Below are 23,010 nucleotides of genomic sequence, written 5' to 3'. Positions count from 1 at the left end.
GGTTACTGTACTCTTCTGAGGATAAGCAGTAGCCGGCCGCGGTGGCCGAGCGGTTCTAGGCTCTTCAGTCCGGAACCGCGCGACTGCTACGGTCGCAGGTTCGAATCCTGCCTCGGGCATGGATGTGTGTAATGTCCTTAGGTTAGTTAGGTTTAAGTAGTTCTAAGTTCTAGGGGACTGATGACCTCAGATGTTAAGTCCCATAGTACTCAGAGCCATTTGAACCATTTGATAAGCAGTAAACTGGTATATATCGTACAATCGAGACTCGTTGGCCGTTACAATCGACAACATTTTTATTTTCCTATTTGTCGTCGTTACAGCACTATGTTAGACAAATCATCTCGTTAATAGCGTCTGTCATACGTTTTCGATCACCAGTTCTAAACTACAGAAAGTACCTTAACGTCGCCCTGCCAAAATCAATATTTTTACCCTCTGTTACGCTGAGCAGCCGCTGTTTACGGACGTTGTTGTATTCATTCCTTTACATTCGACCATTTTCTTCATGTGTTCCCTTATATGCGATGTCTACATGTTTCCATAATAATAGTATGGGAATGCATATTTGTGAAGCATGTACATGATTCTTGAGCGTGAGGCTTGCCTACTTTTATGTGAATAAGCCTGCAAGTTCTGTTTTGTTCCACGAAGCGCTCTAAGAATCAATTAACATTCTAATTATTACGTTTTTTTACCTTGCGTGTTTCAATGATAAGGGGTACCCGTAAATAATACGAAGATAAATTGTTTGAAAGTTTCCGTACACCTACTAACTCAACAGACTTGCTAAATCAGCTTTCTCTGTTGCAGGGGGCGGTACCAGTTCGCCTCGAACGTGGCGCTTCCGTAAGGGCCACGCGGACAAGGACAAAGACAAAGACAAGGATAAGACAGGTGCCACTGCCGAAAATGCCGACAAGCCCGTGGTCGTCACCAAGTACTTCATCTCGCAGGTAAGTGCCTCCACAGAAACCACCTCCTTACTTAGCGAATTTATTGAGGTGGATGTTGCAGAATTTTTCCCCCCAAATATCGTGCTCATCTCGTACGACTAATATAATTCAGCCTGCAAGTAATCTGAGAAATCCGGATCTATCAATGAAATAACAAGTTCGAACATAATTTCGGAAGTCTGTTCGTTACATCTATACAAGCATCCCAAAATTAGCAATTTTTCTGAGTCAGTAATGGTCAATAGCTCCGCAGGAGCAAAAAAGATTCGTACGGAATCTTAATATTAGGCTGCGCGCGTGTATTAATAGTTTGTATATTTGATGTTATCCTTAATCATGTTTAAAGTTCCACTTCATGTAAACCTCGTGTCTTCAGTGAACGAGTATGTGCCATGTAAGAGCAAAGGTAGTACTGACGATTTCAATTAATAGCTGTCTTATTTATTTGGATCGGTTTGCTAAAGATAACCGAGTTGTTCCGTTTGTACTGATGATGCGAAACAAATACGTGAAGTGAAATAAACGATTAATTTGTTTTCATCCTTTGCTTTGTTGAATAAGCAGTAATGAGGGACATGGAATGTGTTTTGAAGAAATCGTTTTGAATATATGGTCACGTCATTCTCTAGGACTAAACAGTAGGTATAAAACAGAGGCATATATTCCGACTGCAGTGCTCCTCTTTGGCGCAACGTGACTTATCTTCCCGGTGCCTTGTGTTTCGCTTCGGTTGTCATGTGACTGCTTCTGGGCCGTTACTGGACTGCCCAAAGTCAAGAGCCCACTTGGAGGGTGGCTATACAACTAGGGAAACACAACAAATTGGAAGTATTATAACACACTGTGATCGTCCCGCCGTTTCCGAGACATCAGTCTGCTTGCCAGAAATTCACGGATGCCCCAGTGAAAATAAGAGAGGAAGTTTTGAGTGTTAGACAACCCAAATTCACTAACAGTGGCGATGTCCACAAGCTGCGGAAGTCCTGTTAAAGTCGCACATCCGCTTCTTGCGCGTGATCCATAACAACAGACTAATCTGATCGTTGCACATTGACACTTTAATAGCTTTGTTTGTCTCATAAGGGTTTAGCGAGGAGCCCATCCCTCAACTCTATTGATTCTGTGTATATCTCTAATTAACTGAAGGCTGGGCTGGGCGAAGGCGTCTTTTTTGCGGTAATGCCAAAGTGTTACAAGACAGGCTAGAGTTGCCGTGTCCTGGGGATGTGCATGGGTGCATTGCCCGTCAGTTCCTTCTCGACTAGAGCTAAAGAAATGTTCACGCATATTAGAAGAAAAATGTTAACAGGTTTGTAACAGAGGGACTGACATACACTAACCGGCCAGTTTCCATGAATTCCGTACGTTAGCAAAAGGAAGATCCATGAAAGTATCAGTCATCGTTTCCCAGTATGAACACTGTCGTAGATTATGCGAAGTGTAGAAAGTCATTAGTAATGCCAATATCTGAGAGTATCGATTTCGCCATGACGGAATTCATTCCAGTCACTTTTGTTGATTTCTGACGTCGCTAAAACTTACGTCCTAGACTGTTTAGAAACACAATGGCTGGCTTCAGTTCACATCTGCAGAGATGGGTCAAAACTAAAGGATATGAATAACCTGGGATGCACATATTTTTAACCACTAATCAAATAAATGATAATTAATAGAAACCCTCAGCTGCCGACAGGTGTTGTTGATATACCTCGATGGGGACAGCTGAAAATATGTGCCCCGACCGGGACTCGAACCAGGGATTCCTGCTTACATGGCTGACGCTTTACCCATCTGAGCCACCGAGGACACAAACGAATAGCGCGACTGCAGGGACTTATCCCTTGCAACGCTCCTCGTGAGACCCCCATCCCAATTGTCCACAATCTACATACGTAATGTACCTAATAGATATTTGCCCAACCACTCATTACTCGGGCACACTAAGCTGCAGATTCCCGTAAGAGTTCGGGCAAGCCGACACGGTAGCTCAGCGTGTTCGGTCAGAGCTGGTTGGCCTCTGCAATAAAAAAACTGAGTGGAAGCACCAACAAACGAACTTGAACGGATGTCATGTGACGTCCGCATCGACCAAACACAACGATCAACAACGAACAAAATGAAAAAAAAAGAAAGAAAAAAAGATGGATAGAGCGTCTGCCCTACAAGCAGGAGATCCCGGGTTCGAGTCCCGGTCGAGGCACACATTTTCAGCTGTCCCCATCGAGGTGCATCAACAACATCTGTTGGCAGCTGAGGGTTTCAATTAATGATCATTTATTCTAGAGAAGCTGCACTGTTATCAGTGGTATCTGTTCATTCGAGAACAGTTACAAGAGGAAAAATAAATGCGTCTTGCCGGCCGGTGTGGCCGAGCGGTTCTAGGCGCGTCAGTCTGAAACCGCGCGACCGCTACGGTCGCAGGTTCGAATCCTGCGTCGGGCATTGATGTGTGTGATGTCCTTAGGTTAGTTAGGTTTAATTAGTTCTAAGTTCTAGGCGACTGATGACCTAAGAAGTTAAGTCGCATAGTGCTCAGAGCCAAATACGTCTTGAAAATCTGTATAGTCTATTACGAATGTGCTAAGAGAGACCACAGTCTCGAGTTCAAGTTGGTAATAGCACACTCTAGTTGTTAACGAGTTAACGAGGATACACGCGACGGATTATTACTGAACTCTACAGAATTTAACTACTTTATCAGAGGAAGAGCGATGTTAATTCTCTAGTGCAGCGATGCTTAGTTCTGACCGTTTTCGGCCTTTTAATTACGGCCCATTATCAAAGTTTACACCATCTGGATGACGGCTCCATCGCAGTGCAGCTTGCAGTTGCTAGGGTCCTGGTTGTTACATCTAATTTGAACTGAGGTCACCATGCAGCTCATCTGATGTTACACTTCAGGCGCGAATACACATGACTTACCGTCTACAACTATAAAATGAGGATGTGCACCTACCGTGAGTCGCCTTCTCCAACGGTGATACACAGCTACGACAACACTTGTGACGTGTTGTTGTTTTCAGTCTAAACTGTGCGGTTCTCTTCTCCTTTCAATAATTGTTGAAACCTGTTGTGACCTCACGCAGGTTCTACAAGTGAAACTAAGTTCCCAGGTAAATATAAAACAATATTAGCTTTCTTAAACAAACACAAACTTGTGCTTCATATAAAATTCACTGATGTTACAAATTGTTTCAATAACAAATTGCCTCTTGAGTTTATAGCAAACGTTATATGTCTGGAGTGGACCTCTATCACTTTGAGTAAAATTAGATCACATTCGGAACACAGGCAGACCGCAAGGGAATGTCTGTCTATTAATTCCAAGCACTGATCTCAATAAACCGGCGGATACCAAGTCCGTGCACGTCGTTGGTGACTGATGGCTGCTCCTTGTTTAATCGCACAAGCATAGTCCTGGTTGGGGCAGCAGCTGGAACCGGCTTACTGAGACAGTACGGCGTCCTAAAACCTGCAGTAGTGGCTGGATATGTCACAGTCTACTTGCTGGCAAGTATCATAGTGGTAGGGGCACCACATGTAGGCGAAAGCAGCACCACAGTTTTAGCAGCAACAGTCTGAGTTGTACATAAAAACCACCTGGTGTTGTCGTCCTCCCCGGATGTTGGATGGTGGCTGTGAAAGATACGTCACCTGCAGGTCAGCACTTCAGCCACCCGCCAAACTTGCATGCTATGTTGATGGACTACGTATCCAGAAACTGCAAAACCTACATCCACCTCAACGCACTTGATGCAGTTAAGCCATTGCCTTCGACTATAAACCCCATCCCTCCCCCCCCTTTGTACCTCACACAATCACGTCAGTGAGACAACTTTTCCCGGCGAATAGAATGTTCAAATAACTTACTGCTTTGCTGCTGTGTGACGTCGTCGACCACCGCCGATATTTCGACAGGAGCACACCCTGCCATTCTCAAGGCACAACTGCAAGGAGGGATCAATGTGCAAGGAAATTTAATACCTAGGTTCAGAGAGGAGAAACAAGGAAGATACCACACACAGAACAAGTAACCGCAGAGTCAACACACAACCAAAGAAAACCAACATCAAAAACATCGATAGTAACTATTAATCAACAGGTGAGGTAGCACTAATTCTGTCCCTCTGTTTTTTGATGAGAGACAGAGCCGGATTCCAAGCAGCATTTAAACAAAATCCACCATCTCTGTTTGTAAGGTTGCTTGATAGTTTGATATCAACAGCTTCCTTAATAACACTATCCCAATAGCTGGACGTGCAAGTCAGAATCTCTGTGTTGTTGTACTCCATAGGATGGCAGGTGTCAAGGCAATGTTCTGCAATAGCGGATTTGCTCGGCTGTTGCAAGCGTGTGTGACGCTTATGTTCAATACACCGGTCTTCCAAAGTCCTGATTGTCTGACCAATATATGGCATTCCACAACTGCAAGGAATACGATAGACACCAGCCTTACGCAAACCAATATCGTCTTTTACGGACGCCAACAGGGCCTTAATCTTATAAGGTGGTCGAAAAACACATTTCACATCATATTTCCGCAAAATACGGCCAACCCTGTTGGAAAATCTTCCTGCGTAAGGCAAAACGGCCGTAGTCTTAGGTGCCACTTCTTTGCGAACGTCACTCACCCGTTGCACAGAAGGCTGATAGCTCAACGCGCGTTTGATCTGCCTCTCACTATAACCATTCTGACGAAAGGTGGTTTCGAGATGTGATAGCTCAGCTGCCAAACTTTCAGGGTCTGAGATGACGTGGGCCCTGTGAACCAAGGTAGGAAGTACTCCTTCACGCTGAGCTGATGGTGACAACTATCAGCTCGCAGGTACAAGTCAGTTTGAGTAGGCTTCCTGTAAACAGAATGTCCCAACGTATGTCTCTTGCACATTGCTTCCTCCTTACAGTTGTGCCTTGAGAATGGCAGGGCGTGATCCTGTCGAAATATCGGCGGCGGTCGTCACCCGGCAGCAAACCCTTAAGTTATTTGAACAATCACATCAGTGTGTATCCTGTCAGACCATCCTTTCTTTTAGTCACATTGTCCCATACAACTCGTGCTCCTCAAAGTGAGGCAGTTACCTTAACCTACCCATCTAATCTTCAGCATTCTTCTGTAGCACTACATTTCAAAACCTCCTGACCGCCTCCTGTCAGCACTATTTATCGTCCCCGTTTCGCTTACACATAAGACTATACTTCAAACAAATACTTTCAAAAAACATTTTCTGGCGTTTATATTTTTGTTTGTTGGAAACAAATTACTCTTTTCTAGGACAGCTTTTCTTGGCAGTGTTAGTTTTGATTTTTATACGCTTTTTACTTCGTCCATGATCAGTTTCCTTAGCTGTCCAAACAGCAAAACTCGTCTACCACTTTTACTGTCTCATTACCTAACCTGTTATCATGAGCACCTTGTGATGTAATTCTATTACACTTCGTAACCTTTATTTCAATTTTGTTGTTGTTCATCATATAACCTGTTGTCTAGATATTACACAGAACTATTAAGTCTTCTGCCAGCCTATCCAAAACGTTTAGGGGCAATGGATCACTTATTCAGTATGTCAGAGTAGTTGTGGGCCTGAAATTTTCATGGTGCTGATTATCACAGCCACAGCACGATGCTTTGAATGCTTTACACTGCTCTCTGTTAGCGTCCTATCAAATATGGTGTTTCTGCGCCATTCCTTTAGAGATATGTATTTTCACCCTGTGCTTATTTTCTAAGTCTTCTGAACAACTCCAGTCAACATTCATTTGCGATATAAGAGCAGCACTATTTTCAGTTATGAGACTTTACAGCCCACTGAAAAGAACCTGTTGATGAGCTCTAGCTAGCACAGTAACGGGATGACGGATATTATAGGATATCAGTGCTAGGGGGCGTAAATTGCTTTCTCTGTATCACCTGAAGTCTTTTTAATTTAATTTGTTTTGTTGCGCGTTTAGTTACAAATTTCTAGTTAAAGCATTTACGTAGAACATCATAGGAGAGTGTTTAGTGTAGCTCAGGGCCTGAAACGAATTAGGTAGTGTTATCCACTTATGGTGACTTGGATCGCGCTGCTAGTATTATGATATTATCAATAGTCCAGATGTTTTTCAGTTCACCCTTTAAGAACACATAACCTTAGTCCTATTATGCATCCCATCCAGGAAGTACGTCTGCTAGTCGCGTGGAATCGATCCCGGAAATTCCGCTTCTACATTCAATTAGACTAATGAACGTTAGACATTTCCTCGAGGAAGCAGTAGAACACGATCATTGTGCATCAACGTAACATACAATAGCAGGAAAACTTTGGCAGAGACTAACAACTTGCAAACGTTACCTTCTGTTTTAATGTTATGATTGTCTTTAGAGACAAATATTCACTTGTGTCGTCATCAAACCTTCCTTCAGTTTCATTTTTAAAAACCTGCTGTCAAGATTACACTAAAAAAATGCAAGTTGATGAGTTTCGGTATTTATCTAGTATATTATGTCCCAATTCATTTCTCAAGTCGTTTGCCAATCACATGGTCTGCTATTGTTTAGGATGAGAACAAGTAAATATTTTATTAACATTTCTACCGCTCGAAGAAGTTACTTAAATCCATTCAATCCACGTGCCACGTGCGCTACACATGGAATGATTTTGATCCATCACTTTATCTTACCATCCACAATTTAAAACAAAAAAAAAAGAAAAAAAGCTCAGTAGCAACACTAGTTTTGTAAGATACGTGCTCCATTGGAACAGCCATTGTTCATAAACAACACCCTGTTCGTTAATTTGGAATTATTACTGTTCCAGCGAATTGCATCATCTGATAATCATATCATTACTTTGACGACTCTATCTATTCACCTCATAGACATCATATACCATTCAGAAAATTTAGTTAAACGTAGCTTGAAGAAATTTTTCCTACATTGCTGCACCTTTCCGAATGAGAACAAGGCGGAGTGTTTCGAGAACGATAGTAAATATTTGATAGTGTTGTAGTGAAATGGACGTTTCTTTTTACTCACCAGTCTAGTAAATCCTACTTCCAGCTTTCGATAGTGCTCCATTCCTTTTTCTTTTTGACCTCACTTCTTTCATCTCATGACTACTCATACTCAGGTTTGCTCTCTTTCTTGTCTATCTCATTTTCCACGACCTTTGCTTTCACAGGCATTGCTGTAAATTCACCTGCCTCTATAATTATATTATTCACTCCTCCGTATACAAATGTAAATCGTGGTTATTACTCTTGTAGGCGCCGCTTTTTCTATATTTGTGGTCTACACAAAAATGAAAGCTGGTGTAACATATTTTGTTGTACTATATGTGCCATAACTAATGTACATATGAAATATCAGAAAAGCCTGATAAGATTTAAGAGAGGTCGTTGTGGCACTAATGTTATCAGTATGTGCCTCATGAAATAAAACATCAAGAATAAAGGTGGACAATCAAATGTGAGATTGTCATCAAGCAGCGAGCTGGAACTGTTTGAATGTTACAGATAGAATGCACATTATGAAAATCGTTACTGGTGCGTAATGATATAATATAGTAGTATGCAATACAGAATATAACAGGATAGTATGAAATACAGGAAGCTTGACATAACGCGAATGAGATCGTCATTGGTATTCACTACATCTTCCTGAAATGCGATGTTTTACAAACTCTGCCGTGGCCTGATTAAGCAGATCCTATACGAGGGAGATTATTATTTGTCATTTGGTTTTTCAGTAGCCGCATTTGCGGACAAAATTCAGGGCCGCCTGCTATGTTAAGAATTGTTTGCATAACAGGTGAACCTGATACCCAGTAAGAGGAAGATTACGCTGTCTTATATTTACAAATTTTGTTCACTTTTTGTCTGCTGTGAATTTCGTTTACTACGTTTTGTCTCTAGCGCACGCACCTTATAACAGTGATGCATGCAAGAACATATATGTATATGTGACCAGATAAGAACAAGTCGTATGACCTGCGTGATTTCAAATACTTCCATCTGAAATAGTATTTCTCATCGATATTATGAGAAATGTAATTTAAAGACTTTATTTATTTTTCGTGCGGTTTTTAAGCACAATATTAAATACAATACAATCAACAACACGTGCAATTTACGAACAGCCTTCTAAATTTTAATATAATCAGTTGCCTTTAAAATTTTAATGTAATCAGTTGCCTTACACATTAGTCTCTTCCTGTGGGTTCTCTGCAATTAAGAGACAAGGCTTTAAATTTATATATGCAATTTTCTTTGCCTTTTAATGATTTGATATAATTAAGTAAGTGCATTATTTCCTGAAATATATACTAGTCCTCTTAAGTATTTTCATGTACGGCTTCACCCACTTTTTTTCCTCCCAAGAGGACAGATTGTAGTTCCTGAATCATTCAGACTCTCAGACTTTCGACGAAGATCTTAATTTGCTGCCCTCAGGAAATCGTCGAAGAACCACGATAGGCGCTGTAAATGTGTAACAAGAACACAGAGAAAGCGAAGCCTCGTTTCAGACATTACGTGGGATCGAATGAGTACGATAACGGTATGAAGCCAACAAACAAATGAGACAAGCTTTAATTACCTCAGAAACATTGATAAAATAATAGGAATGCTACCTGAGGAGGCCTTTTATTCCCATTTAGCATAAAGAGTCCGACTGTATTACATGAGATTTATTTGCAGATACGATGCAGTGTTTAGCACAACAAACTTGCCCTTAGTGAGCTCCAGAACACCAACTCGAGATTTTGCACCGTATCAGCTGAGAGAAACATTACTTTCGCAATTACTGCTGATTGAAACCTGAGATATCATTCGAGTAATAGCGTAATTTTTGTGGAGTAGACTTGTAGGAATGTACAAGGTCAACCGACATGAGAACTAATAACTTTGAACCATGAAATATTGCAGAATATATGTGAAAACATAAAACACAAAGGATTTTGTTGTACCAATGCCCCCAGTCTTGTAGTTTCCGCGTTCGCGCCTAGCATTCTGGCTGCAGTTCTTGCGGCCGGATGGTACAGCCATTCAGAATTTATTTAAATTTCTGTAGCGCAGGAATCACTGTCGAAAATTAATGAGATCTTCAGGAATTATTAACAATAGAACTTTATTACGATTACAACTTTTAAAATGGCTTTTCAGTGCTGTGAACTTCGAGGAAATATTCGAAACAAAATTTTAGATAGTAGTTTCTTCTTTTGGGTTCCCTGCAGTTCGACAATTTCCTTTGCCTTCAAATAGCTTGATAGTAATAAATGCATTGTGCCCTGAAATATGTAGTAGTCTTCTAAATATTTTCATGTACCACTTCACATACTTCGTTTTCTGTCTATGAGGACAGCTTGCAGTTCCTGAATCTTTCGGACTCTCAAACTTCCCCACATAGTTCTTAATGATGCTTCAGCTTAAATGCCCCTACACGGAGTCGACGAAGTATTGTACGTTTTGAATATAATAGACGTCTGTCGTTACCATTTCCTAAATATTTCAAAAAATTTCGACGAGTAATTCCCATGCTGGTGTAATTTAAGTGAAATTCTGCGTTCCTGTGCCAGCCGGCCGCATAGTCTACTACGCGCGGCCAAGAGATGTCGCAGCAGGTTGTGAGCATGTCAGCTGGCGCCGACGCAACATAACCGTGCTGGTAATAGCTGAGCTGATGATGTTCGCTAGGACGTCACTACTCGTGTTGCGCATGCGCACCGTGCACTGTCCTCGTACCGTTTCCGACCACCTTCTGACAGTAAACATCTCGTGGCGCTACCACAGTCCCGCCTGTGGGCTACATGCCAGACGAAAACTGCCGGCCTGAAGGGTTAACAAGGAGTTACTGAGACCTACGCTCTCCACCCTGTTAAATAAAAGACCGTGAAAGGAAAGATACTTCGGATCTGTCGGCAGCAGGGTTCGGTTACTAAGAATGTAAATATCATACTGCTTGGATCTCTAGCAGAAAAAAGCGAAAAAAATACCCTTTTGTAGCAGCGAAGCGAAAGTGGAAGTTACCGGGTTGTTGTCCGCTTTTCCTCTTTCCCACCGCGTACAGGATCAGCACCGGCGGCGACGTTTCACCCCTGACCTATAGCGGCCGTAATTTTGTGTGCGGACTTTATGCTGCATAATTGTCAGCTAAAGACGCACGCCTGCTGATGATCACGAGCTCAGGGCACGGCAGGGTTGTGAACTGCATAGTGGTACGCCTGATTTCGCCAGAGGCGCAGAGGTGTGTGATTACAATGAGACAATCAACTTTGGGAACATAACTTGCAAACAAGGCACTGAGTGTGGAGCGTCATGTGCTGAGCAAAACGGAAGAATGATTACTACACATGCTCAAACTGACACTGCCAGCAATATTTCCTTATTCGACGAGGCTATTAGTAATTCAGTACAAAATGTATATATGAACCAAAATAAGCTACTTTTTAAAATTAATATATTGATTAAAACAACGCCAATCACTGTTACACTACCGGTCATTAAAATTGATACACCAAGACGAAATGCAGATGACAAACGGGTATTCAATGGACAAATATATTATACTAGTAGTGACATGTGATAACATTTTCACGCAATTTGGGTGCATAGATCCTAAGAAATCAGTACCCAGAACAACAACCACTGGCCGCCTGGACATTGACTCAAACAGAACTTGGATGGCGTGTACAGGTACAGCTGCCCATGCAGCTTCCACACGATACAGTTCATCAAGAGTAGTGACTGGTGTACTGTGACGAGCCAGTTGCTCGGCCACCACTGACCAGACGTTTTCAGTTGGTGAGAGATGTGGAGAATGTGCTGGCCAGGGCAGCAGTCGAACATTTTCTGTATCCAGAAAGGCCCGTACAGGACCTGCAACATGCGGTCGCGCATTATCCTGCTGAAATGTAGAGTTTCGCAGGGATCGAATCAAGGGTAGAGCCACGGATGGTAACACATCTGAAATGTAACGTCCACTGTCCAAAATGCCGTCAATTCGAACAAAAGGTGACCGAGAGGTGTAACCAATGGCACCCCATACCATCATGCCGGGTGATACGCCAGTATGGCAATGACGAATACACGCTTCCAATGTGCGTTCACCGCGATGTCGCCAAACACGGATGCGACCATCATGATGCTGTAAACAGAAACTGGATTCATCCGAAAAAATGACGTTTTGCCATTCGTGTACCCAGATTCGTCGTTGAGTACACCATCGCAGGCGCTCCTGTCTGTGATGCAGCGTCAAGGGTAACCGCAACCGTGGTCTCCGAGCTGATAGTCGATGCTGCTGCAAGCGTCGTCGATCTGTTCGTACAGATGGTTATCGTCTTTCAAACGTCCCCATCTGTTGACTTAGGGATCGAGACGTGGCTGCACGATCCGTTACAGCCATGCGGATAAGATGCCTGTCATCTCGACTGCTAGTGATACGAGGCCATTGGAATCCGGCACGGCGTTCCTTATTACCCTCCTGAACCCACCGATTCCATATTCTGCTAACAGGCATTGGATCTCGACCAACGCGAGCAGCAGTGTCGCGATACGATAAACCGCAATCGCGATAGCCTACAATCCTACCTTTATCAAAGTCGGAAACGTGATGGTACGCGTTTCTCCTCCTTACACGAGGCATCACAACAACGTTTCACCAGGCAACGCCGGTCAACTGCTGTTTGTGTATGAGAAATCGGTTGGAAACTTTCCTAATGTCAGCACGTTGTAGTTGTCGCCACCGGCGCCAACCTTATGTGAATGCTCTGACAAGCCAATCATTTGCATATCACAGCATCTTCTTTCTGTCGGTTAAATTTGTCGTCTGTTGCACGTCATCTTCGTGGTGTAGCAAATTTAATGGCCAGTAGTGTACTTCTAAACACGTACTGGTTTTGGTGAACAAAAATACAACATAATCTGGCAGCCGTGACCAGGAATTTAAAAACGGAAAACTACCACACTGAAACTTCCTGGCAGATTAAAACTGTGTGGTCCGGCACACAGTTTTAGTCTCCCAGGAAGTTTCATATCAACGCACACTCCGCTGCAGAGTGAATATCTCATTCTGGAACTACACACAGTTCCTATTGCGCACTGTCGACCAGTTATTGGTAACCGTGTGTCGTGGCACACCATACCTGACCTCCCATTCCCTCCATCACATTGGTTCCCTAGCTTGCTTAGACAATTTCCCCTGAGTACGATCAGATTTAGCCAGTACTCTCTCCCTCTCTTCCCCGCCCCCCCCCTCAATGCCAACTCCCACCACCACCACCCTGTCCTCCCCGCAGTATTTCCAACTTTAGCGCCTAACTACAATTAACAATTAGAAGAGTTTTCTCCAAACACTTTTATTTTCAAGCCAATTGAAAAAGATATTTAATTTTTGTGGATGTTTTATTAAACCATGAATTAGTGAGTCAATGAGATAATTAGTACTGCTTATTCGTAACAGATTTTTTTTTCTGCGAAACAGCAATGCCTATGTTATTAAGAAGTACGATACAATATTCCTTCGTACTTCTTAATAACACTGGCACTGCTATTACGTATTTAATCGTCAATAACAGGCTCTCGGCTCTCAATAAGAATGTCCTTTCTGGACGGGAATACACGTAACATACGAGTGAAGGTTGTGACACATGAACGGCGACCTATGAAAGTTTGGATGTGGCCGTGATTCGTGCACGGATAGCGAAAGCGACCGGTCGCGTAAAGCGTAAAATCCGGGGTCGAGTCCCGGTTCGGCACAAATCTTCATTGTCGCCATTCCAATATACAGCAGGTCATGGTTCATACTCGCAGTTGCGAATACATCTCCTAACCTTCTTTATGTTTGGTTTTTTCTCAGTCGATGCGTATCGAAAATCACGCTCCAAGCCCACTCAGTTCCTTGTTCCTATTTTCATTGCTAGCAAAGTCAAATATCTATTGTCCCCACTGTAAATGTAGAATGCCACATTTGTTTTATATATATATGTGTGTGTGTGTGTGTGTGTGTGTGAAATAATTCCCGACGTAGACACGTTTTCCCTGCACCTCTCCCTTCCCTAAGCGATACTTGTTTTGACCGCATCCTTAACCCCTATTTAAAGTCAACAAAGTTAAAATTTATGCGCTGTATTTACTGTTTGTAAATCACTTGATTGCTAGATTTCTTACTTCTGAATTGGCGGGAATTGGAAGACTTCAATGCTTTCTGTCGGATCACTGCCACTAATAATAATAATAATAATAATAAACCCCGTGGAGGCCCGGGAAAAGAATAGGCCTCCGGTATGTTCTGCCAGTCGTAAAAGGCGACGAAAAGAATAAACCACTAATAGGGCTTACCCCCCTTTTAGTGTGATTAGTTGGTTCAGGACAGAACTAATGAAGCTTCGGACAAGCGCTGTCATGGTCGGGGACGACGCTTGAACCCTGTGCCCGTCCACAATGGTAACGACACTGCTAGCCACACGGCAAATGATTTAAATCAAAATAGAGGTGTTTTTCAGGATATGTTTCCTGCAACCACTCTAGAAGGAAAACAAAGGCAGAGGATGAGATGGCCAGATGAAGTTAACCGACACCTCATGTTCTGTTATTACCAAGCAACAAACTTAGGAACCAACGCAACTGGATACAGATCACAACTATACACAACATTTATTACCAGATACACAGAATTAAAATTTTTAACAGAACAACGACTAGCTGATCAGATCCGTGTAATAATCAAAAATAACAGGATACCCCAGTCAGAATTAGAAAACATTAAACAACAAATACTGGAACGAAATAATGTGCAATCAGAAGAAGAAGAAACTACAGTAATGGACTCAAACATCCCAGAGCAAACAAACAAAGAACACGCTACAATTAAACAATCAGAGGAAAATGAAATCTTAAGACAGCCACCAGAACAAGCACAAATAGAACATGAAGTGACACACATGTTAGATATAGAAGAAAAATTTCAGTTGACATATATAGAATACAAAGACACAAATACAGACATTAGACCATTCTTGCATAGACCACCAAATAGCCCACAGGTTGAAACAACTATCAACAAAATCATACACAACAAAATGAATGAAAATACAACTATGGAAGAGTTACAACTACTGGTTTATGTAGGAACACTCACTACACTAAATATACACACTAGGCAGAGATCAGAACCAACCAACACAAAGAAGAAACCCACAAAACCAGCATGGCAACACAGGCTACAGATCAGAATAGAAAAACTGAGAAAAGACATTGGACAGCTAACACAATTTATAAGAAATGAAATATCAGACAAAAAACGAAAACGGTTAGGTAAAATCTCACAGCAAGAAGCGATAGAGCAATTAGATGAAAAGAAGCAGAAATTACAAGCTTTGGCCAAACGACTTAGAAGATACAAAAAAGTGAAAATAGAAGGAAACAAAACCAAACATTCAACACAAACCAAAAGAAATTTTACCATACAATAGATAAAACACACATTAAAATAGACAATCCACCAAACATAACAGACATGGAACACTTTTGGAGCAACATATGGTCAAACCCAGTACAACATAACAGGCATGCACGGTGGATACAAGCAGAAACAGACACATACAAGATGATACCACAAATGCCTGAAGTGATGATTTTGCCACATGAAGTCACCTGAGCAATTAATTCTACGCACAATTGGAAAGCCCCTAGAAATGATAAAATAGCAAATTTCTGGCTAAAGAAGTTCACCTCAACACAGTCACATCTAACTAAATTATTTTACAATTACATTGCAGACCCATACACATTCCCTGATACACTTACACATGGAATAACTTATCTGAAACCTAAAGATCAAGCAGACACAGCAAACCCAGCTAAATATCGCCCCATAACATGCCTACCAACAATATACAAAATATTAACTTCAGTCATTACAAAGAAATTAATGACATATACAACACAGAACAAAATTGTAAATGAAGAACAAAACGGCTGTTGCAAAGGAGCACGAGGATGTAAAGAGCAACTGATAATAGATACAGAGGTGACATATCAAGCTAAAACTAAACAAATGTCGCTGCAATATGCATACATTGATCACCAAAAAGCTTTTGATAGTGTACCCCACTCATGGTTGCTACAGATATTGGAAATATACAAAGTAGATCCCAAATTGATACAGTTCCTAAACATAGTAATGAAAAATTGGAAAACCACACTTAATATCCAAACAAATTCAAATAATATCACATCACAGCCCATACAGATTAAGCTTGGAATATACCAAGGAGACTCATTAAGTCCTTCTGGTTCTCCCTTGCTCTGAACCCACTATCCAACATGCTAAATAATACAAATTATGGATATAATATTAGTGGAACATACCCACACAAAATCACACATTTGCTATACGTGGATGATCTAAAACTACTGGCAGCAACAAATCAACAACTCAACCAATTACTAAAGATAACAGAAGTATTCAGCAATGATATAAATATGGCTTTTGGAACAGACAAATGTAAGAAAAATAGCATATTCAAGGGAAAACACACTAAACAAGAAGATTACATATTGGATAACCACAGCGGCTCCATAGAAGCGATGGAAAAAACAGATGCCTATAAATATCTAGGATACAGACAAAAATAGGAATAGATAATACAAATATTAAAGAAGAACTAAAAGAAAAATATAGACAAAGGCTAACAAAAATACTGAAAACAAAATTGACAGCAAGAAACAAGACAAAAGGTATAAATACTTATGCTATACCAATATTGACCTACTCATTTGGAGTAGTGAAATGGAGTAACACAGAGCTAGAAGCACTCAATACACTTACACGATCACAATGCCACAAATATAGAATACATCACATACATTCAGCAACAGAAAGGTTCACATTAAGCAGAAAGGAAGGAGGAAGGGGATTTATCGACATAAAAAACCTACATTATGGATAGGTAGACAATTTAAGAAAATTCTTTATAGAACGAGCAGAAACTAGCAAAATACACAAAGCAATCACTCATATAAATACATCGGCTACACCATTGCAATTTCATAACCACTTCTACAGCCCTTTAGATCACATAACATCAACAGATACGAAGAAAGTAAATTGGAAAAAGAAAACACTACATGGAAAGCACCTGTATCATCTAACACAGCCACACATCGATCAAGACGCATCCAACACATGGCTAAGAAAAGGCAATATATACAGTGAGACGGAAGGGTTCATGATTACAATACAGGATCAAACAATAAACACCAGATATTACAGCAAGCATATTATTAAAGATCCCAATACCACAACAGATAAATGCAGATTTTGAAAACAACAAATAGAAACAGTAGATCACATCACAAGCGGATGTACAATACTAGCAAACACAGAATACCCCAGAAGACATGACAATGTAGCAAAAATAATACATCAACAACTCGGCATACAACATAAACTAATAAAACAACACGTTCCCACATACAAGTATGCACCACAAAATGTACTGGAGAATGATGAATACAAATTATACTGGAACAGAACCATTATAACAGATAAAACAACACCACATAACAAACCTGACATCATACTCACCAATAAAAGAAGAAATTAACACAGCTAATCGAAATATCCATAACCAATACAACAAATATACAGAAGAAAACAGGAGAAAAAATTGAAAATACATCCAACTGGCTGAGGAAGTCAAGGACATGTGGCATCAGGATAAAGTTGACATTATACCAATTATACTATCAACTACAGGAGTCATACCACACAATATCCACCAGTACATCAACGCAATGCAGCTACATCCAAACATTTATATACAACTACAGAAATCTGTAATTATTGATACATGTTCAATTACCCGAAAGTTCCTAAATGCAATGTAACATATATCGCACAGTTAAAAGGAAGTCGAGCTTGATCAAGGTCCGCTTCACTTTCCATTTTTAACCAGACCTAAGGTCTGAGAAAGGAAAGAAGATAATAATAATAATGTGTGCAGCAGCGGAGTAGCAGTAGTATAAAGGGCAGTCATCTGAAATTGAGACAGATGGGAAAACGTAAGTAAACTGCTTATTGTGTTGCCTGAGGCATTTCCGATGGACTAGTCGTAAATATGCTTCTCGGGTGGAACGTCGGATGTCGTTGGGAAGATTTCAGAATTTTTCGAATACGCAACTGAAGATGACGGTCAGTTGCGCGGACGAAACATTGTGGAATTTTCACAGCAACTTCCGACTCTTCACCCGAGAACCATATTTACAAACTGTTTTTTGTTTCTAAAGTAATGCCCTGACTGATAATACATTTATCCCACTGTGTGACAAGACGATCAGTGCCTACGGAACCATGATTGTATCAAGGTGGGCCCACATGTTGCCAAGATTGTTTCGACTACGCTGCAAAAGTTTCTCTGGGAAGCCAAACACATCCTCCATACAGTAGCTCTACCCATGGAATTTCCATGATTTTGGTGCCCTGAGCAACGACATTCGTGGACGTCGATTTGCTTCGGACAAAAAGGTGCAAACTTGGATACAATCATTATTCCGTTGGCAGTCCCAAACATTTTTCCATGAAGGCACTGACAGACTTGTCTCACGCTGGGATAAATTTATTAACAGTTATGGCAATTACTTTTGAAATAATAAATAGTTTACTTATCTTCCGTCCCTCTGTCTCGTTTTTATTTGACTGTCCCTTACAGTTATGTCGTGTCATGCTCACATTTAATTTATTTATCTATTTCGAAGTGACTAGTGAAGCAATGTATGGTACATTGCAAGAACTATCTATAACCTGGAGAAGACATTTTAGTGAGATATTTAGCTTTTGTTACATATACGGGGCGTTCATAAATACCCTGTACAATCTTCAAGGACTTGTAGAGGAGAATGAGTACATAATATAGGAATCGGGTCCTATATACGACGGTTTCAGTTCAGATGTTTAACTCATCCACTACTGCCTGAGAAAGTGAATTTGCTGTGACGCGATACAATTATTAAGTAACAACTCGCAAGGAAAGATAACGAATCATCCATCAAGCACTTAAGCACTTTTGCCTTGTTGAAATGGCTCTGAGCACTATGGGACTTAACTTCTAAGGTCATCAGTCCCCTAAAACGTAGAACTACTTAAACCTAACTAACCTAAGGACATCACAGAGATCATGTCCGAGGCAGGATTCGAACCTGCGACCGTAGCGGTCACGTGTTTCCAGACTGTAGCGCCTAGAACCGCACGGCCACCCCGGCCGGCCACATTTGTTTGTATTAACACTTAAACAATACGTGTTTACATTACACCAAAACAAAAAAGAAACCAGCGTACGCCGGCCGCTGTGGCCGAGTGGTTCTAAGCGCTTCAGTCCAGAACCGCGCTGCTGCTACGGTCGCAGGTTCGAATCCTGCCTCGGGCATGGATGTGTGTAATGTCCTTAGGCTAGTTAGGTTTACGTAGTTCTAAGTCTAGGGGACTGATGACCTCAGATGTTAAGTCCCACAGTGCTCAGAGCCATTTGAACCATTTGAATTTGAACCCAGCGTACTGTGCGCACAGAAGAGTACTGATGTATAACAGCAGCAGCTCGATGTGGTGACCACCAACGTTGTTACAGACATTTTACCTAAGAATTATGTTTTGGATACATTTTCCATCCCAGCTGGTGTCTCTTCAAGTTCTATTGCAGCGGCCAGACCTCGTGCCAGTAGGTCTTCCTCTGTGTCTACCAAAGCAGACGTTAAGTGACTGCAGGTGACCGTCTGACGTAGTAAACGTCATGCTGTCTACTCTATTGCATACCAAGACGAGCAACAGTGAGACTTTTCTCTTTCCCTCTGCAGAAGCGGATGCGTCACACCTCTGAATTGAAAAATAGTTCAAATGGCTCTAAGCACTTTCGGACATCATCTGAGGTCATCAGTTCCCTAGGCTTACAACTACTTAAACCCAACTAACCTAAGGACATCACACACATCCATGCCCGAGGCAGGATTCGAAAATGCGACCGTAGCAGCGCCGCGGTTCCGGACTGAACCGCCTAGAACTGCTCGGCCACAGCGGCCGGCTTCTGAATTGAAACTGTTTCCTATTCAAAATGTTATTTACTCACCTCCACCACACCATGACACGCATTTATGCTAGTGATTGAGAAAAACCGTTACTGTAACTTACAAAATCAATATTAGAGTCTTACAAAATTACAATGGCAATGATTTTTTGAAATAATTTAGTTCCATGACTAAAACACAATCGTACCCTTTGTGTTTCTACCCCTCAGAAAATTTAAGTCTAGCCCACTGCTCTAACAAGAGGAATGCAGTGAAAATGTTGCTGCATCTTGTGATTTCTGAAGCAGCTGACTGAATGTTACTTACGGGCGTGATTGAAGCAGGCAATCTGAATCTCGATTAATCAAAGTTTATAATGGGGATAACAAAGAGAGGAGCTAAATTTTGCCTTATTATTGGAAATGTATTCTGCATCGAAGAGCCGGCCGTGGTGGCCGAGCGGTTCTAGGCGCTACAGTCTGGAACCGCGCGACTGCGACGGTCGCAGCTTCGAATCCTACCTCGGGCATGGATGTGTGTGATGTCCTTAGGTTAGTTAGGGGACAGATGACCTCAGAAGTTAAGTCCCATAGTTCTTTTTTTTTTTTTTTTTTTTTTTTGCATGAAAGATTGACAGAGTGACGAATTAAGCGATGAAATGAGGAGGAAAGAATACGTTACTGTACAGTGTCAGATTTCACTCGTGATCAAAATCAAACATCAATTAAAATAAGATATCGTTTTCGCCGTTAACTGTAGAGATTATTTATTTCCCTGCTGCAGTTTCGGCTTTAAGGTTATTGTCAAGTGCTGCTGCAAAAGATAAAAAAATACAAGAATTAAGCACAGTGTGTATTATGTATACAGAACCACACAAACATGTCATGTAGACAGATTTACATTACGAAAATGGAGCAAATAATACATCACTTACATTTTGCTTCAGCACACTTCAGATTTTAAAATCCTGCTACGTGTATACATGTGATCGTCAAAAATAAGCCTTTTCACTGCAAATATACAGTAACGTAAGACGAGTGTGAAACACTGCACGTTGTGAAATGGTGTAAATTACATGAAATGTTACTCATATTAACACCATTCACGTAAAACATTACAAATCGATGTTCTAGCACATTGTTTACATGTAAACAATCTGTTAGTGCTAAAATACATTCACAAGTCAATACTGCCTGTGCACTATTCAGAGACAGTACATTCTAGCGACAACAGCTGTAAGCTTCATATCGTGACACGTTTTTAAATCAGTTGACAACATACAGCTTTCTAGATGATGATAAAGTCGTAAGGCGCAAGGGAACAGGATAGGAAAATTTACTTATAACAGAGTAATACAAAAATACGTATGTTATGTGTTCTAAAGGCCTCATACTGGCTTGGGTACTCATACGGAACATGGCAGCAGCAATCTTACACATTAGTTATTACAGAATAGCCCGTATTTACGACGTAGCGTCTTTGCGTCTTGTGATGTATTGTCTCGGTCTGCTGCGCTGCGCTGTTGCCTGTGCAATTAGCGCGCATTTTGCGCGTTCTCTGTTTTTTTTTCACCAGTTGCCATGCATGCGCAAACAAATTAATATGCAAGGTTACTGTTTTCGTGTTCTGTATGAATACCCAAGTAGTTGCGCGGCCTTAAGAACATATATCGTATGTATTTTTGCGCTACTCTGTTACAAATAAATTTTCGTATCCTGTTTTCTTGCGCCTTACGACTGTATCATCACCTAGAAAGCTGTATGTTGTCAACTGATGTAAAAACATGCTACGCTATGAGGCTTACAACTGTTATCGCTGGAATGTCTTTGATTAGTGCACATCTAGTATTGACTTGTGAATGTATTATCGCACCAACGGCCTTAGTTTACGTGAAAACATGTTTCTATAACACCGATTTATAATGATTTACGTGAATGATATTAACATTTGTAACATTTCATGTAATTTACATCATTTCACGACGTACGGCGCTTTACATTCGTGTGATGCTACTCTGTATCTACAGTGAAAAGGCCTACTTTTGTCGATGACATGTATACATGTAGGAGGATTTTAATGTCTGACATGGCTTGCTGATGCAAAATATAAGCGATGCATTATTTTCACCATTTTTGTAATGTACATCTGTCTACATGATATGTTTGTGCAGTTCTGTATATGACAGTACACTCTGTGCTTCACTTTGCATTATTTTAGCTTTTGCAGTACCACTTGAATAAGGTGCGAAGACCGAAATAGCAATAGTGATATAAATAGTTTCTACCATCAATGATGAATATGATGTCTTCCGAAAAATTGTACAAGACTACGAACCCAGACCTTAAGAAGTTAATCAGATAAAATAAGAGTTACGATATGATGTAAGGGAAGCCAGTATATGGTTAATAGAAATACTAGCAATGAAGAGCAACAGTGAACCGTGTTACCAAGCCAGCGGCGGCCGGTTGTATTGCGATCGCGTGAATCACGTAGATCATTTACGTCACCCGAACAGTAAATGTCATTCTCGATTTTCAAAGGCTTTCACAACTTTTGTAGCAGCGAGCGGCCTTACAACCTGACTTTCACCAAAATGGCGCCCACTACAAAGTCCTTTGTGATGGATTCTCACTATGCGCACGTTACGTGTTGACTGCTATCTCACCGACAAATGTGAAACTGAGTGATCCTGCTGGGTACCATTTAAAAGCTGGGTCCCAACAGGAAAACAGCAGACTATCGGTGTTGCCACTGTTTTACATTCTTTTACACGTCATCTCTTCTCCGCACCACCCCAATAAAAATGGCTCTGAGCACTATGGGACTTAAATCTGAGGTCATCAGTCCCCTACAACTTAGAACTACTTAAACCTAACTAACCTAAGGACAGCACACACATCCATGCCCGAGGCAGGATTCGAACCTGCGACCGTAGCGGTCGCGCGGTTCCAGACTGAAGCGCCTAGAACCGCTTGGCCACACCGGCCGGCGCACCACCCCAATACCCGGATGTGGTTGTGGT

General features: G+C 41.3%; 1 protein-coding gene across 1 annotated transcript in view; it reads left to right on the top strand.

The window, feature by feature from the left end:
* The window catches only part of LOC126262536 (high affinity cAMP-specific and IBMX-insensitive 3',5'-cyclic phosphodiesterase 8), a 1,685,047-nt gene that overhangs the window by 893,287 nt on the left and 768,750 nt on the right, over positions 1-23,010 (top strand). Inside the window, exon 4 of the mRNA XM_049959212.1 lies at positions 814-956. Within this exon, the coding sequence (XP_049815169.1) occupies positions 814-956 (143 nt within the window). The remainder of the gene's footprint in view (positions 1-813; positions 957-23,010) is intronic.

Source organism: Schistocerca nitens, chromosome 6, assembly GCF_023898315.1.
Source record: "Schistocerca nitens isolate TAMUIC-IGC-003100 chromosome 6, iqSchNite1.1, whole genome shotgun sequence".
Lineage (NCBI taxonomy): Eukaryota > Metazoa > Arthropoda > Insecta > Orthoptera > Acrididae > Schistocerca > Schistocerca nitens.
This window is presented reverse-complemented; position numbering and strand designations above follow the sequence as displayed.